At 34.7% G+C, this 17,823-nt stretch overlaps 1 protein-coding gene across 1 annotated transcript in view; it reads left to right on the top strand.

Annotated features, from left to right (window-relative positions):
• The first annotated feature begins 1,448 nt into the window (after positions 1 to 1,448).
• The window catches only part of CCDC178 (coiled-coil domain containing 178), a 177,961-nt gene continuing 161,586 nt past the window's right edge, over positions 1,449 to 17,823 (top strand). Inside the window, 7 exon segments of the mRNA XM_074822648.1 lie at positions 1,449 to 1,521; positions 3,409 to 3,530; positions 5,559 to 5,593; positions 7,294 to 7,388; positions 8,733 to 8,933; positions 11,788 to 12,008; positions 13,989 to 14,131. Of these exon segments, the coding sequence (XP_074678749.1) occupies positions 1,464 to 1,521; positions 3,409 to 3,530; positions 5,559 to 5,593; positions 7,294 to 7,388; positions 8,733 to 8,933; positions 11,788 to 12,008; positions 13,989 to 14,131 (875 nt within the window). The 5' untranslated portion in view covers positions 1,449 to 1,463.

Consider the following 17,823-nt stretch of genomic DNA (forward strand, 5'->3'; position numbering starts at 1 on the left):
GAATCCTACCATTGGAAATAATTGTTTCATAAAATTGAAAAAGCCACCAAACTTGAAAAAAAAAAGGTATTGATGTACAAACAACATGCAAGAATGGCTCATATAATACATTTTTCATACATTTCCCAAGGAGAGTTGCATAGTTGAAAATGTGACTTGAAACTTCATTATATGTATTATGAACTTTATTTAATTAACAGAAATCTTTTCCATAGCTTTAGTTTGAAAGAGTTTGCTGGTATTGTTCAGAGTTTCTAAGTCAATTAGTTTGTTGCAGTAACAGAACAATAATGCTGTCTGCATTGCAGTGCATAGAAGTTCGTGTAGAAGATCAGCCATGGATGCAGCATTTCTTCTGCCAAGCTTGGTACACTTACATTCTTCTAACATTTCTTTGGAACAGACTTCAGTTTGAGTTTGTTGGATCAATAAACTGAGGCGTGGAGAATGTGAAGAGCATATTCCAGTCTCGTTCTTTGTTTTCTCTGACCATCCATCCAGTTGGACTCTTAGGCAACTATTTTCCATTTCAGAGAGTTTGGAATAAACATATCTCTATTTTTTAATAGTACTACTTACAAGAATATGGAATGCTAAAATCTATCATCTATGTGATGTTTGTTTCTGGTATTTTATATTGATGAAGACTGTAATATAGGTGTTGGGGTTTTTTTGCTTTTCTACTAGTAATTTTTCATAGGTTGATAATAGTTGGAAACCACATTTTACTGTGGGCTTCTAATATGCCAGTTGCACAGTCCAGGAGGTATCCACCTGGATCTGTGTATGGCAATACAGTTGTTTATCAAATGTGTGAATTTTAAGGGTGATAAAATAGTTTGGTAAATTACCTCAGCTTGATGTCCTGAGGCTGAACTATCTAAGTTTTTAGCCAGTATTATTTTTCTGAATTATATAAATTATAAATAAATAATGTTGGTTTTGATTACTGTAGTAAATCTGAGTTATGAATTTGTATGCAAATAAGTAGATTATTTTCCTCTTACACGTCTTCTGTCCATTGAGATGACAATGTTTGAGACTACAGGCTTATGGACCTCCCTTCCATTCACAGTTTGTTAATTAAAATTCATCTCAGGTTATCCATTTTGTTTTTCACATTTTTCCAGTTAGTGTTGCTACCACTGTTATGATGGGATCCAAAATAACCTGTATAATTTAAAAAAACAGGTCACATAGGTTGAAATTTGGTTGTCTTGGTTTTTATTTGCTTTTTAACTGTAATTTCATTACCTAAATAGGATCCACTGTGTGATATAGTTGTTGCTTTTTCCTTAGTAGGAAAAGTGAAAATGGATTTGCTAACCTTTAAAAATACTGTAAATACATCACTACTGGAACACATTTTGTTTGCTGATGAAAATAAGAGTTTTTAAAATGTGTATATATGTATATGTGTTATTATTTTTCTGATCATTAGACTGAAAAGTGCTACCAGCAATATGTTTGGAACACCATCATTTTCCTGTTCTTCTAAGGACAGTAATGAGCCATCCCAAGGTATGTCAGATATGTCTTCTATTATACAGTTTTCAAATAGTTTCATGAAGGGCTTAAATTTCAGACATAAGAAATTATTTTATATTTTGTATTTGTAATATTATATAACACTAGTGCTCCTTGGTTCTTATTTGTCACACTGCTTGAGAAAGCTTCATACAAATGATGTGTTTGTAGACTTTGAGTGTCAGTCATTGACTTACTGGTGTCACTCCACCCTCTAATGATCGTTCAGTTTTTTATCTGAAAACAAAATTGGCTGCATTTCCCTTGTCATTTAAATTTAATTTTTAGATTTTAAGAAAATGGTAAATAATTCCATTTTCTCACTGAGTTATATTTCTAGCTTGCTTTTACAAAGGGATTAGAAGACCTGCATGTAAAAATGTTTGCATTTATCAAGGAAGACCAAAGCAGTAAATGAGTAATCTTTTTTTATTAAAGCTGTTCAAAATTTTCACATTTTTTAAAATGGCTGTATTGTTAGTTGCATTAGTGTTGTAAAGAAAATAAACATAATTTTTACAACAACATTAATCTTAATTTAGTAAAGTGTAAGAATAATAACAGTAGAAGTAACTAAGTGAAATTAAAATAATGTTCATCTCAAAATCTGAACTTCTGTGTTGTGCTTCAGAGTACAAGAAAGACACAGTTATATATGCTTTGTTAGGACTGTGCTGTGTAGACATCCTGTGAAGGTTTCTGGCTTTAGAAGTAGGCAGATCAAGAACCTATGAAATAGGTTTTGATATCCATTTTAGTGGGCTGTCTTTTCAAACAAAATTTTGCAAACCATCTTTTTGATTCTGTAAGGCTGTTTATGATAAAGTGAAGTTAAAAGAGCCTTATGTAACATACAGACGTTTAATGTTTTAGGCTGACACTTTAAGACACTGAGATTATCCTTTTTTTAAAAAAGCCCCAAATCCACAGACTGTATATGATTTAATCCCTATTACTGTTACTGTTATTTTTGGTATATCTCCAAGGCGCATTAAAGCATTGTGTCCCCCTGAACATAATTAGGTTAATGTTTCATGTTTGTAGGACAGCTTCTTAGACTTTTTAATAGCTCTACTGGTAAATTTCAGTGTCTTGTTCTGATTCCTGACACCTTTCATTAGTGACCTCTGCAGTCAGATTCCCATTCTGTGTGTTAATTAAATAGTTAATAGTTCAATAGTGTGCCACAGTATCATTTATTTATGTGGTTATAAGGCTAACAGAGTTTAAAGAAAACATAATTGTGAAATTGGCATGTTCTCGTAAAACAGTTCATTTATGTCATGTAGCTTTAAATTCCCAGCAGGGGAATTACTGTTCTGGAACTTCATCCATTCATAAGGTTGAAGCAAACATTTGCTGGAACTAAGTTTTGTATACATAAGAGTAGTCTAAGCTTGCCTCTAAGGCCCCGTGTCCTTCTCTATTTTGCTCTGGGTGTTTCTATACTAGCTCCCACCTTTGCCTTTTTGGGTTCTGATACTAATTTTTCTCTTTGGACAAAATCCTTGCTGAGGACTAGCATAAAATCATCAAACTCTATTCATTTGGGATTAATTATGTAAAATTAGTTAGAGCAAATTGCATTTTGACCCTAGCTCCCTTTGTCATGTCTCATCTCTGAAATTATTCCTTCATATTCTTCAAGCATTTCTGAATCTCTCTCTCCTTGTATTTGAGATTCTATTAAAGTAGGAATAACACTTTGTACAAGAAATGTGCATAGTAATTGATATAGCTGTTACATTCTTTTAGTCGGTTTCAAGACCAAAGCTTACCAAGTTCCAAATTACAGGAAGAAAATTAGGTATGAGAAAATCTGTTATCAGCCCGCATATGAAGTTTAGTAGCTATCTGTATTCTCTTTCTTTCTTTCTCCAGACAAGAGGAAGTGGATCACCACAAGACAACATAGCTGTGCTTTTGTAAGTACTCCGTTACCCTGTATTAACAAAGCTTTTCATCACATTCAAGAGTTAAAGATGGGCAAATTCTTCCAACAGGTACATTTGTGGTTGAAAATGACCAAGTGCTTTTTATCTTTATAGGAACAAGTATATTTTTAAATAGTATTACTATGTTGATTTTTATAAGAATTTAACTTCATGTCATATGTACTCTCCAAAATAGTGCCCAGGCGGTTAATTTGCTAGTCATGATGTGGTTTTCATCTACTTAACAGTTTTGGCAAATCAAACCACCTTATTAAAATCAATATATCACAATATCGTAATGTCATATCAGTATATCATAAAGATTAGTAAATTCATATGTGATTCAGTTGCACAGAGTCAGGTTGCTTCAATGATATAAATTGTCTGCAAAATAGTTTTTTATACTAATCTTGAGTAGATAGTCAAATTGAGCTGTGTGCCATTTTCTGTCATTTATAATAAGCAATGTTTTTTTACTAAACAGTGCTTAACAATTCCTTAATTAAAAAGTTTCTTTATGCTCATATTGAGAGACATGAATTTGAAAATGTTATGGTTCTTTCTCTAGCAGTACATGATGTCTTCCTAGCCTATATAGATTTTGTGTGAATAGAAACAAGAATAAAAGGAAGCTAAGAAATGGGTATGTAGGTGAAGAAAGAATGCAGTATGGTAAAATCTTCCTAATAACTTCTTTGAGAATATGATTAGTATCATTTAAATAATTCACTTTTACTGGAGAAGTGTTTTCCAAATGTTAATAAATTTTGCATATGTCTACACTGTAGTAAGAAGATCTGATTGCTGCTTGCACAGACAAGTTATATTTAAATAATTTATCTTCAATACCGACAATAATGTTGTCATAGCAGCACATCAAGAAAACTATCTTAGATTAGTATTCCATAAACGGTGTTAAATACTTTGCAGGGAGATATCTGCGATTGCAGCATAGATACTAGAAGAATCCAAGGTGCATGAACTACAGTCATATCTTGATTTACAGTATAGACATTATTTTGATAGAAAATTTGATATTGCCTCATTCACCTTTATTTATATTAATGTGAGAACAGTGAAATTATTTGAATGTCAGAATTTCGTCATCAGTATACATGAATTAGATGGATAAGCACAGACATGTCGAGATTTTTATTCACTTTAATGTTAAATTGTTTCTGTAAGTCTTGTGCATATTTTCCACATCTCTTTTAAGTTTTTGTTACTTAATATACAGAGATTCAAAACAGTCTGAGGCCTCTAGATGGTAGCATCATTATAACTACGAGTTAAGAGGAGAAAAGGTGGGGTTGCTATAGTACAAGAATTTCATTAATGCTCTTAAAAGTCAAAATTAGGCATATATACTGAAATAACTATACTACAAATACAGGGAGTTTGGATTTTACTTGTCTATATATGAATTTATTTACACCTCAGCTAGTAAATTCAGTGTTACTAGCACTGTGTCCTGTTTACATGGAAAACCTCATATCCATACTGTTAAATTCTTACCCTCCAGAACAGCATAGACATTATGCACACTGCCCTTGAGGAATGGTCCCTGACCCTTTCCAGTTTCTGAACTGTGCTTGGAAACAGTTTGGGAATGGTTTATGAATGTGGTAATTTCCATTACCACAGGCTGTAAGATTTAGTAACAGTTTAATGGTGTAAGTGATCAAGTTGCTGGGCCCAGAAAACTTCCCTGGCAGTGTTTAATTTACTGTTGTAAACATAGCCCTAATGAAGAAAAGGCGTGTGAAGTTCAGACAGAATCTCTACTGATGTTTTGGGATTTAAAAATACAGAGGTTAAGAGTGAAAAAGGATTTTCAAAAAGCATTCTCCAAAATTGAGTAATATATAACATGTATGTACAAAACCTAGGTTTTATTACCATTTGGAGATGCACAGTTTTTAGGAATTCAAAAACTTTGCAATTATTTTAAAATGTTAAAAAGCATTCATCTGTATGTACACTAACTAGATCCTCTTATGATGCAAAATTAAGTGGTGTATTATGCTTTTTGTTAGGAAACAGAAAAAGTGTATAACATCTGAGATGTATAATGGAGTTTATGTTTTGCTTTTGCAGTACAACTATGTGTTTAAGGATGAGAAAATACCATGGTAAGAATCGTATATACAAAGTCATAGAAAATAATGCATTTGTTTTTATGTCAGGTAATTACTTGATGAGGTGTTAGTCTGGCTATAGAGTCTGCTCTGTGAACTGTAGAGTTGCTTCTGTAATGTAGAATGCATCTAAAATAAGCATTCTTAGTGTCTGCAGGATCTAGTTCAGAAGACCAGAAGTATTTATGCAGAATTTCTCATATCTTTCCTACTCAGTGTTTAATTTTCAAAGATTCAAGATGATTTCAGGTCTCAGGACGCACCTAAGTGATGAATTTTTGTTGGTTACAGTTGTTGATACTTCTCAAATTGTGCCAAGTCCACCAATTATCTCAGGTATCTAAGTATGAGTAAGGGTGCTTCTTTTAAGCTCTTACTGTTTTAAGTTTTGGGTTGGAACATGATGTAGAAGCATTCTGAATGTTTCTGCATACTTACTCCGATCTTTGTGAAGTTCTCTAAATACTGTGTACAATTTTCTGAATTTGCGTAGAGGATCAAATTTACTCTCAGTTTGGCTAGACACAGGGAGACAAGCAATTAAAAAAGGGAATAGGAAAAAAGTTTAAATGAAATGGCCATTTCTACATCACATGCTGTAATAAGATGGGAAAAAACCCAAGGTTTTTTCCATTTTTTTCTTTCCTGGATTTCCTATACTTCATACTCTTAAGATTCTTATTAAATGCGTGACTTCTGTGTTTTCAGTGTAGTTTGCTGTTTACTTATTTATGCTTAGTTCAAAAAACTTTTGTGTGTTTGAGTGACAAATTTCCTTGGATCACACTATAGTGCCTGCAACTATGTGTCTTCAAAGTTAGAAGGCAAGAGAGGATGCTTATTAAAATCAAAACAGAACATAATTCCTAAATTAAAAATAACAAGTTAAGAATTGTTTTTTTCTAGATATGTTTGCACTGAAGATATCTAGAATGTATACAGATTTGTTAAAGGTTATAAATTTAAAATGTAATTTTAAAATGTAAAACTCATGCAGGTTTTTTTACATTTTACATATTGACTGCATGTATTTTGAAATACACTAAAGAACTCAGACTTTTCCTAAGCCTAGGGTACAATATCATACAATACAATACAAAGCCAAGTACTGAGAAAGTACACAAGGTAAGTCTGAATGTGTGAGTTTAAATTGTATTATTCATGATGCAGGCTACTTTATGATGTAGTTCTAGTTACAAAGATTAAAAGAGGAGTTTGAAGAGCAGAATGTATCTCTCGTACACTGAGCTTGTTGTCCTGGCTGTTTTGCTTAACAGGAAGCACTAGTGTTTAAGAAGCACTAAATGCTTTTGCTGCTTAGAATAGTCTGGAAAGCATCACATGTATTGCTCCTGTATATTCAGAACTTGGAAAGAGTAACAGCTTTTCTACAACAGTTTCTCTTTGGCAAATCCTTGGGTATGAGGACAAAAATTGAAGATCTTTTTAAGTACAAGATGTAAAGAAATCTGTTTCTTGTATCTCTAAAAAAAATACAGGAAAAGCATTTATATGGGAGTTATACAATTAATAATTCTTCTGTATGACTTGCCATTATTCCATTTAACTAGCTAGCATTTAAATGTGTAGTATTTAAGAAAGGAAATTTTGACTTAGTGAAAGTAGTATTTACCTAACAATGCTAATTTAAATTCAGTCTAAAATTTTTTATTGGCAGTGGCTTTTGTCTACAGGATAACAAAACAGGTCAGTGCTGAATCTATTGAAGATAACTGGTTATCATTATCCACTAAGTTGGATTTTAAAGAAGCTGGTGTATCTCCTGAAGGTAAAAATATTTCATAATACTCAGTCTGAGTGGTGAGAGTTACTTATCCTCATTTAGTATATGCTTTGCATTTGTAATAATAGTTGTTTGTTGCCTGCTCTATGTCTTATGTAAATGATGTGAGTATCCTTTGAAATCTGTGTGTATCATCTGTCAAGCTGAAAGATACATACTTTTTAAATGTTATATTAAGCACTATTAAATCATCATGTTTGCAAGAAGATAATTTACATTTCTGTATTTAGATTCATTTTAACCCATCTTGGATTTGAACCAGCTAAACTAGTTATGTTGGTTGTTGGAAATTCTAGGGGGTTTTTCATTTAATTTCTGTAAAACAAATAACTGCATTGCTGTTACAGGTTATTCATAGTGTACTCCCAACACAGAGTTCTGTTTTTTACAGTTTGCATGTTTACTCAGATTATATATTTTTGAATTAAGTTTTAAATATTAAAGAGATTATGTGCAATTTTCTTTTAAGCCAATCTGCAACCTTTGTGCTACTAGCCTGAGGCGATCCCGTCTGCAGTAAATTGTATGATAAAATTTCTGTTGATAGCAGTGAACCCAAAATTTCACTCCAGATTTTAAGAAGTTGTACTTCTTTCCAATGCATGCAGTTTTTAATCAAAATAACTTAGGGAATTATTGACTGTGGAATCAAAATGGAAATTTCTTGGACTCTGCAGCTTATATAATTCCCATTTTTTCATAGATCAAGACAATGGATGATGACTTCAAAGAATCTTTTATCAAAACAAATAACAGGCATTTTTGATAGCCACATTTCACAGAATGAATTGATGATTTGTGTGTATCATGAGTAAAACAGTGCTGTTGAGATATTACACTGAATATTCTTAGATCTCCAAAGACTTTAATGAAGTAATTGATACTTAGGAAAATAAAGTGAAATAAGTATTCTTAAAAAAATTGAGATAATTAGGAACTTGTACTATTATTTGGACTATTACTTACCCAAGCAACAAAGCAAAGATGAAAATTTTGTAGCATCTCTATTAATACATTTTTGTTCCACTCTTCATTGGAAATAAGCTGGAGGAAAATGCTATTGAACATGAAAGTTTTGTTTGTAACCAATTGTGCTTACATTGACACATGTGAAGAGGCTAGCTTTATGTTAAGAAGGAAGCTGGAATAAAGAGTGTATGTTTAAACCTTCATAAGAAATAATTATAGTTTATTTTTAAAGACAGAAATGTAACCAGTTGTGCTTACTGTGATACATGTGAAAAGGCCAACTTTGTGCTGAGAATGAAGCTCAAATAAAGAGCATGTCATTAAGCATTCATAAAAAAATATTTTAATATATTTTTAAAGATGGCAAGACATTAACCTTGAAGCAGGAAACAGAAGCTTTGCTATTGGAAGTTACTGAGCTAATTAAGCGTCTGGAGGCTGATCGTGAGGAGGCAGAAAAAGCTTTGGAGTTGGAGAAACAGCGAAGGAAAAAGCTTGGCATGAAAATTGATTGTATGTCACTTTGGAGGCTTCAGGAGCTCCCCACAGCTGTGCAAAAAGGTATTGGTATTGAAACGAAAAATATTTGTTATTTTTCAGTCAGTTCATTGCCAAGAATAAGAATTATGATATGACTATAGTTGTATTTATTGTAATAAGAGAACAATATTTACTCTTCTGAATTTGGTATGCTTGAATATATATCCAGAAAAAAAATATGTAAAGTCCCGTGGGATGTTCAGCATTGTGTGAGAAACAGCATGAGTAGACAAGACACTCTTAAGATGGTAATAAATACTCAGTTTGGGTCAAGGATTGAGAAGCTGAGACAGAATTATAAAATAATGAATTTGAGTTAAACCATAGATTCAACCACAAATAAAAAAACTAAATTTGTTTTGAGAAAGATTTAAAATGCGATAGATAAAGTACTTACATATTTAGTAAGAATTGTTTAAGGTAACCATTGATAGGTCTCCTTGAAATCCCAGATTCTAAGGACATTTACTATGACCTTTTGTGATGAACTGACATCTACAAAATAGAATTAAAGAAAAAAGAAAAAAAAAGGCAGCTACTTAACAGCTGTTTGCTGTTTGTCTTCTGACACATGGTCAGAAGCAGGTACCATCTGAACATAAATTTATAGGAAAGTTGTGTAATTTGTAACAGTAAGTTCACAGCTGGCACTCTAGTGCATATTCTGGTGCACATCATCCTAAAATCTTCGACAAATACCTCACAATACAGAGAGTGGTGACAGTGCAACAGTCTTCCATAACTGTGTTCACTGATGGGTAAACAGTGAGTGAAAATTAGCGTATAATGGAGGCAAGCCAGAAGTCATTTAGTTGCAAATGTTTGGGTGTTTTTCTCTCTCTTCCCCCTCCCTCCCCAGGAAGGCAAAATGTCAAATAGTGCACATTCCTAACAATATATGAGAAATATATATGTTTGTTTATTTTAGCCAATGGCTAGCACTTGACTTCGAAGATTTTGCAGAGGTTGTTTTCCTTAAAAGCGGTTGCCTCTGAAGGACAATTTATGATGCCCTGAAAACAGAGGAGATTGAATAAAGAATCAGATTTAAGATTCATTGATAGGTTAGAAACTGCATTCAGGAGAAAATCCTGTGGCAACTGAAAGGTCAATTTTACAGAAGTAAAGAACTGCAAGAAGAGAAGGTTGATAATATAATCTTCGTTCTTCAGCACAGTAGTTCAGGATTTGAGCTGCAGAGATGTTACTTTTTACTTTTTGATGACAGTGATGGATCTGTAAATAGTTTTTTGTGTGTTGCTATACATTCCTGTTGCTTTTACTGTTCAGCATTTTCTATAAATATCAAAAGTTTGGAATACTGGAATATAATTAACACATTTTCAATTCTGTTAATATATGCAATGATAAAGTATTAAAAAAAAAAAAAAAGGGAAATAAACCAGCATGAAGTTTGGCTGTGAAAACTAACCAAGTCTTCTCCCTTGATTTATCAGTGGGCTACATCAGTATGACGTTGTGTCCTTAGAGTAGATTTGTAATTTTCAGGATTATAACTTTTTATAATATTATCTATAAGACAAAAATTATGCTAAAATCGAATTGAGGATAAAGGGAAAAGATCCTCAGGGATGTTATAATTATCCCTAATCTAAGTATTGCAAACCCAAGAGATTCTAGAGTTTGCATGACCTGTTCAGAGTAGACTGAATCCTGTTATTTCTTCAGACTTCCCTTGATTTCCATTATTGCTAGCTCCTGCTGCATCTATGTGCTGTAGCTCATCCAGGTAATTACAGTGACATAACATATCTCCAGAAATTACCTTCTCTGAAACACAGCAAAAATCCAGTGTAAAACACATTTTCTTCATCATAATGTTAGGTATCACTTAGTATGATGTAGAAAAGCCACTTATTCATACAATGTCTCTTTAACTTTTAGTAGCAATGAAATAATAATTTTGTAAATTTGTGATTTATGTCTTGTTAACACAACAAAATTTATCAGCTGTTAAGGGATTGCATTGAATAATTCCACAGCTACTTCTCAGAGCTAGAGAGCCTTTTTTTCTCAGTAAAATGTGCTTCTCTCAAATTTATGGCAAAGTTTACTGCTCTTGAGATATTTACTGATTTTTTTCTTATCTCATAATCTTACTTTACTTTCCTTAGTTTCATACCAATACTTTTTTCATATAGAACATCAGCTGCTGCAGGATACCATATCATAAGCTTTTTTTTCCTAAGCAAAGTAAAACATATGTTGTCATTCAGCAACCACTGGTCTAGTCACATATTTTCTTGTAAAGACCCATCAGAAATTTATGCCAAAGTCAGAAAAGTAAATGCAGCAAACTGAATTAAGAGTGACATATTTCTGTGTGGCAACATGAAAATGTTTTGTTTGTTAGCTTTGAGTTTTTATCTTTAGTTTAGCTTTCCTGAAGCCACATTTAGTTCAGGCAGTATCCCTGAACTGAAAATAGTTGGCATATTAAGAGGATGTGGGATTTATACTTGCCCTGTCTTCCTCTACATCCACATGTGTCTGTTGCTGGAGACTAGGAAGCTCAGTAGAGTTGTTCTTGTGTTACAGTAGCCTGCTCTAGATATGCCTTAAGGCTAAATGATTTAATTTCCTTCATAAAAACAAAACCACCCCTCACTTTGAAGATTTGCTTGCATTACCTACTAGGATTATTAAGTATGATTTTAAAAACAATTCCACTGCTAATGCAATATTTGGTGATGTCTTTTGTCACCAATGTCCTCTTTTGGCGTTCAAAGTAGTTTACAGCAAATTTTGCAAATCTTACGCTTAGTATTATGACAACATATTTCCTGATCTCACTAGGTATTCATGGTGTCACTCAGATACTCACATTTTGTTATGCTAATTATCTTTTTAACAGAATATGAAATGTGTACTCAAGATACCTTGGAACTACAATGGCATTTTGATTGTAAAAGCCGTCAGCTGCAACAAGTACAAAGCCAAATACTTAACATAGGAACAGTCAACAGAAAGATTCAGGAGGATATAGACTTCATGAAGAAACACAGCCCTCTGCTGGAAGAAAAGCTGAATCTAGAGGGCAAAGCTGTGAAGGATGTCTTACTGGCTTATGAAAAGGTAAATGCAAACAATATGAAGATGTTTGTTTTAGAACCGTTCCACTACATAGGTACATAATCTTTTAGATGACACAGCAGTCTTTTGGAAGTACCAAAGTCCGTTTTAAATTTTGTACACAAAGACTGCGAATTGTGTGCCTATACCGCTACCTATAGGCACTCTGTGCAGACAGAATCCAGGGAGGATAATGCTGTTGGCCGTTAATAAATGTCTCTTAATCATATATGAAATGTAATTATACCTTTGTAGGTTGATTTCATGTGGGATTTTTCATGGGGAAGGTAGAAAGCACATATCTGATATTTGCATAGATTCTTCTCAGATTTCTCACAGACATCAGCATTTCTTCCAGAACGTGGAGATGTTAGAAGCTGCCAAAAAAATGTTTGTAAGATTTAATTACAAATAATTGCTGATGTGTATTTTTCCCAATTTATTTGCTGATAGTATTTATTGATAATAATATTGATAATAATTTATTATTTGTTGATAAATGCCTAATGTGGATAATGTCAGGCTGAATACTCAAAGTGTAGTGAAGTTGTAGGTAGTTTAATGTCTAAAAGGGTAAGGATACTGTGTTACTTCAATTACAGATTTTTTTCTATATATTTTCTATAGTAACTTTTAAATAAAAATCTAGAGATTAATCTCTTTTTCAAGGTACTAACAGTCTAAAGATAGTATTTTGTTTGTAGATAATTCTTAATAAATATTGTTTATTTTAATTTGTTTTATTTTGAACTCGTATTTTGAGGATGCAACAAACATGTCAAAATACTTTTAAAATTAAAAAGTTAATTGCCTATTACACAAATAATATGAGAATTATGAATTAGTTCTGACCTATGAAATAGCTCACATTGCTACCAGTGTTATGAGATATGTTCAAAATACTGGCTAATTAAAATTCAAGTTGGTTATTTTAGTTTTTATTTTGTATCTTTTTTTCTTATTAATGTCTTAGAATATGTTGTATGCAGTTAAAATAGTGACGTGTACTAAAATACAACTCAGGAAGTAGACTTAAAATATTTTTCTCTAAAGACTATTTTAAATAAATACTTTTTTTTCCAAGGGTTTTTTCTTCTTTCCAAAAAGTGACGCTACATATCATAAGAAGATAGATTTGGTGTTACTGTAGCTTATTTTATATTTCATTTCCACAAAATTTCTAATTGTCAAATAAATTATTTATGATTTATTGTGCTCTAATTTATATGCTGTTTGTTACTTAGGGTATTTTTTCCTCCCATGGCCTTAAAAATCCAGCTGATACTTAATTTTCTTTGCAGTTAAAAAAAGTATTTCATTTTGAATCTCTAACTTTTAATATCGAGAGAAATTGTTTGAACTGTGAAGTGTTGGATTATAATAAAGATTTTATGTCATGATGTTATTTGTTTATATTTGTAATATTTTAAAAAGCAGAGACCATATACATGCATATCCCTATTTGAGAGTTCTTAGGAACTATACTATTTATGTATACACTAAATATAAATGTACTATTTATACCATTGAAAATTGTGTTCATTGTCTGCGTTGTGTCATGCCCTTCTTTTACATAGGTGACTGCCGAGTTTGCACATCCTTCAGGGGATGTTTAAGTAATGATTTTGTCAGATTACTGAGTGAAACCTCAGTGACTTATTTCAACATTATTTCTTTCTTTCTGCTCCAGAGGTCACTATCTTCCCATGGAAGTAGCCACCTTTTCTCAGTAACTTCAAAGTTTTGTAACAGAGTGAAAGCCCTCTTGCTAACATGTTTTTATGTTATGCAACTTTATGACCCATTCTGTTGTCTATCACTATGATTGTATCTATTGCAGACCACGCAGAATTTGTTAAGCTGTACGACATCACAAAGTACTAGTTCAACTTTAAACTTCAATTTTTAAACTGCAAATAATCAGACAAATCTTGAAATAATTTTTATATAGCATCTTTCAGAAAACCTGTTTTATTTTCTTAGACATCAAAAAGATATAATGATGTTAGTTGTGAACTCATGGAAATCCAAAAGACAGTGACAAGAATTGGTGAAGAATCTGAAAAGAAGATAAAATCAATGTATAAGAAAATTAAATATGCCGAGATGCTATTGAGTCAATACAAGTAAGAGCTATTCAATATGGTGTTATAATGTTCTGTTAATTTTAATAGTGACAATCAAACTATATCAAATTTGCTTTTAGAAATAATTTTAAATTCTGGTTTTTTAAAAATCAAAATGAATAGAATTATACATAAAAGAAGTGTTGACCTTGTTTGTCTTAGCTTACATTAGCAGAATAAGGAAGGGATGATGTCCAGAAATATACCCAAATGGAAAGTTCCATGAATCAACTCCTTAAGCATGCCATTTTTACCTTATATTACTTATTTATGAATTTTTAATCCCTTTGACAGAACATTTTGCTATCATTCTTATTCACTGCACAAATTACTTGCAGTGGACATCAGCACTTACCATAGTACCATAGTTATGTTATAATGATAACTTAATTAACATATTAGCCAGAACAATTCTAGCAAACACCACTTAGTTTTTAACTTATCAAAATAACTTGTCTTTCTTTTTTTTAGCAAACCAACAAAATTACTATAACTTTATTGGATTGCAAGGTAGCTTCTGTATGACAATGACTTATGTTGCAGTTCCCTCACTGTAACCTCTTGTCAGGTTATTAACCCTTGAATTATCAAGTAGAGCTATAGTAACAGTAGGACACTGCTAATGGCCAGTCACTTGCAAGTAATCTCTCCTTTCTGTTGCTGAACATACAGATAGAGTCAGCACCCAGAATAACTATGCTAAAGAACAAGAATACCAAGTATTTTCATGTTTGGTAGGAGGTTGCACTTGACTTTGCTGCATATGCCTATGGCTAGTTGCCAGGTTTTATTTGGCAAAGTAGCAAGAGTCACAGTGGCTCTTTTTCACTTGAGATGAGGAAAGCTTACAGGCATAATTGAAAGACATCAGTAAATTTTTTAGATAACCTTTCTGACAGTAGCAGATGTTTCCATACTGCAGCCATGTGACAGCAACTGTTCTTCAAATATCAAGTATTTAAAAAACTGTGCATGGTAATTATGGAGTGTATATATGTTTTGTAGTAAGTCATCAGATTTGATCCAGCCTATTCATTCAGAACTACCTAGGTTCACTAGGAATTTACATGCCGTTTCCATAATTCAAGTTGTGCTATGCACTACCTGAGTTAAGACAGCGTGCACTGTTTTGGTATTCCAGGGAATTGATGTTAGAAAGTGCCTGATGTACAGTAGCAGCTGAAAACTTGTCTTGCTCACTGATGCTTCATTCAAGGCAGCAAGACTAATGCTAATGGTTGAGACGTATGTGCAAACTCATGTCCTTGGTAACCTCATTTCAGTAGATGTTAATTTCCCATCCAGCAAAACCATTACCAGGGACTGTTCCATCTAACTCCTATTCCCTGTTTCTTTTCAAGGATCATTCTCATAAGAAGAATAGACTTTATGAGTTTGCCTAAGAGCAGTAAAGGAGTAACTACAGACCTGAAGAGGAGTTTCTGGTTACAGAATTTCTTAATTTTTAAATAAATGAGGGCTTTAGAAGGGTGTCTTATGCAAAGATCCACGTATCATTTCAAGTTAGTGCCATATCTCTTCTGCAGTTGTTCTGTCTTCAAAAGTAAGACACTGTGGTTCTTTTGAAGTCCTTATCACTGTGAGTGATGAGGAAAAGGCTGGGGTGCTTAATGCCTTCTTTGCCTCAGTCTTTAATAGCAAGAGTAGCTGTATTGAGGGAATCCAGCCTCCTCAACCAGAGGACAGAGACTGGGAGAACGATCCCCGCACATTCCAGGAGGAGATAGTCAGTGACCTACTGCATCACATAGACACACACAAGTCTATGGGACCGGATGGGATACACCCGAGGGTGTGAAGGAGCTGGCTGGGGTGCTTGCCAAGCCGCTTTCCATCATTTACCAGCAATACTGGCTGCCTGGGGAGGTCCTGACAGATTGGAAATTGACCAATGTGACACCCATATATAAGAAGGGTTGGAAGGATGATCCGGGAAATTACAGGCCTGTCAGCTTGACTTCGGTGCCTGGGAAGCTGATGGAGCAGCTCATCCTGAGTACCATCACACAACACATGCAGGACAACCAGATGATCAGGCCCAGTCAGCATGGGTCTATGAAAGGCAGATCCTGCTTGACAAACCTGATCTCCTTCTCCAACAGGGCAACCCACTTATCAGATGAGGGAAAGGCTGTGGATGTTGTCTACCTTGACTTTAGTAAGGCCTTTGACACCGTTTCCCACAGCATTCTCCTGGTGAAACTGGCTGCTCGCGGCTTGGATGGGCACACACTTTGCTGGGTAAAAAACTGGCTGGATGGCCGGGCCCAAAGAGTGGTGGTGAATGGAGTTAAATCCAGTTGGCGGCCGGTCACGAGTGGTGTCCCCCAGGGCTCGGTTTTGGGGCCACTCCTGTTTAACATCCTCATTGATGATCTAGACGAGGGGATCGAGTTCACCTTCAGTAAGTTTGCAGATGACACCAAGTTGGGTGGGAGTGTTGATCTGCTTGAGGGTAGGGAGGCTCTGCAGAGAGATCTGGAAGGCTGGAGTGATGGGCTAAGGCCAACTGTATGATCTGCAATAAGGCCAAATGCCGGGTGCTGCACTTGGGCAGCAACAACCCCCAGCAGCGCTACAGGCTTGGGGAGGAGTGGCTGGAGAGCCGCCAGTCAGAGAGGAACCTGGGGGTGTTGATTGACAGCCGGCTGAACATGAGCCAGCAGTGTGCCCAGGTGGCCAAGAAGGCCAATGGCATCCTGGCTTGTGTCAGAAATAGCGTGGCCAGCAGGGACAGGGAAGTGATCTTACCCCTGTACTCGGCACTGGTGAGGCCGCACCTCGATTACTGTGTTCAGTTTTGGGCCCCTCACTACAAAAAGGACATTGAATTACTCAAGCGTGTCCAAAGAAGGGCAACGAAGCTGGTGAAGGGTCTGGAGCACATGTCGTATGAGGAGCGGCTGAGGGAACTGGGGTTGTTTAGTCTGGAGAAGAAGAGGATGAGGGGAGACCTCATCGCCCTCTACAACTACCCGAAAGGAGGTTGTAGAGAACTGGGGATGAGTCACTTTAAAAGTAATAAGTGATAGAACAAGAGGTAATGGCCTCAAGTTGCGCCAGGGAAGGTTTAGACTGGATATTAGGAAGCATTTCTTTACAGAACGGGTTGTTAGGTGTTGGAATGGGCTGCCCAGGGCAGTGGTGGAGTCCCCATCCCTGGAGGTGTTTAAGAGCAGGGTCGACTTAGCGCGGAGGGATATGGTGTAGTTGGGAACTGTTAATGTTGGGTTGATGGTTGAACTGGATGATCTTCAAGGTCTTTTCCAACCTAGACAATTCTGTGATTCTGTGATTCTTACTGCAGGCTGTCTGTTCCCATACACTGATCCATTCAGCTCACAGGAAGTATTGTGAACACAAAATACTCCCTGATCATTTGTAGAAGAGGATTATGTTTATTGGACTAATAGTGGAATTCAGGAAGTTTGTGGCAGTAGCAGTAGGTCCCTCAAAGAGATGGGCCATCTGTGTCTGCTAGATAGCTGGGTGATTCTAGAATGCTGTGACAGTCTTTCTCTATGCTTCCAAATATGACTGTGAACTGCAAGAGCTACTCTTCACACCAGCACAGATGTAATATATGTAAGGACTGTTATTCACCACTTCTCAGTGAAAGACTGTTTACCAAAGATGGTTCTCATCTGTACGTTTTTAAGAATCTTATGCCA

The sequence above is a fragment of the Strix aluco genome, chromosome 1, assembly GCF_031877795.1.
Source record: "Strix aluco isolate bStrAlu1 chromosome 1, bStrAlu1.hap1, whole genome shotgun sequence".
Taxonomy (NCBI): domain Eukaryota; kingdom Metazoa; phylum Chordata; class Aves; order Strigiformes; family Strigidae; genus Strix; species Strix aluco.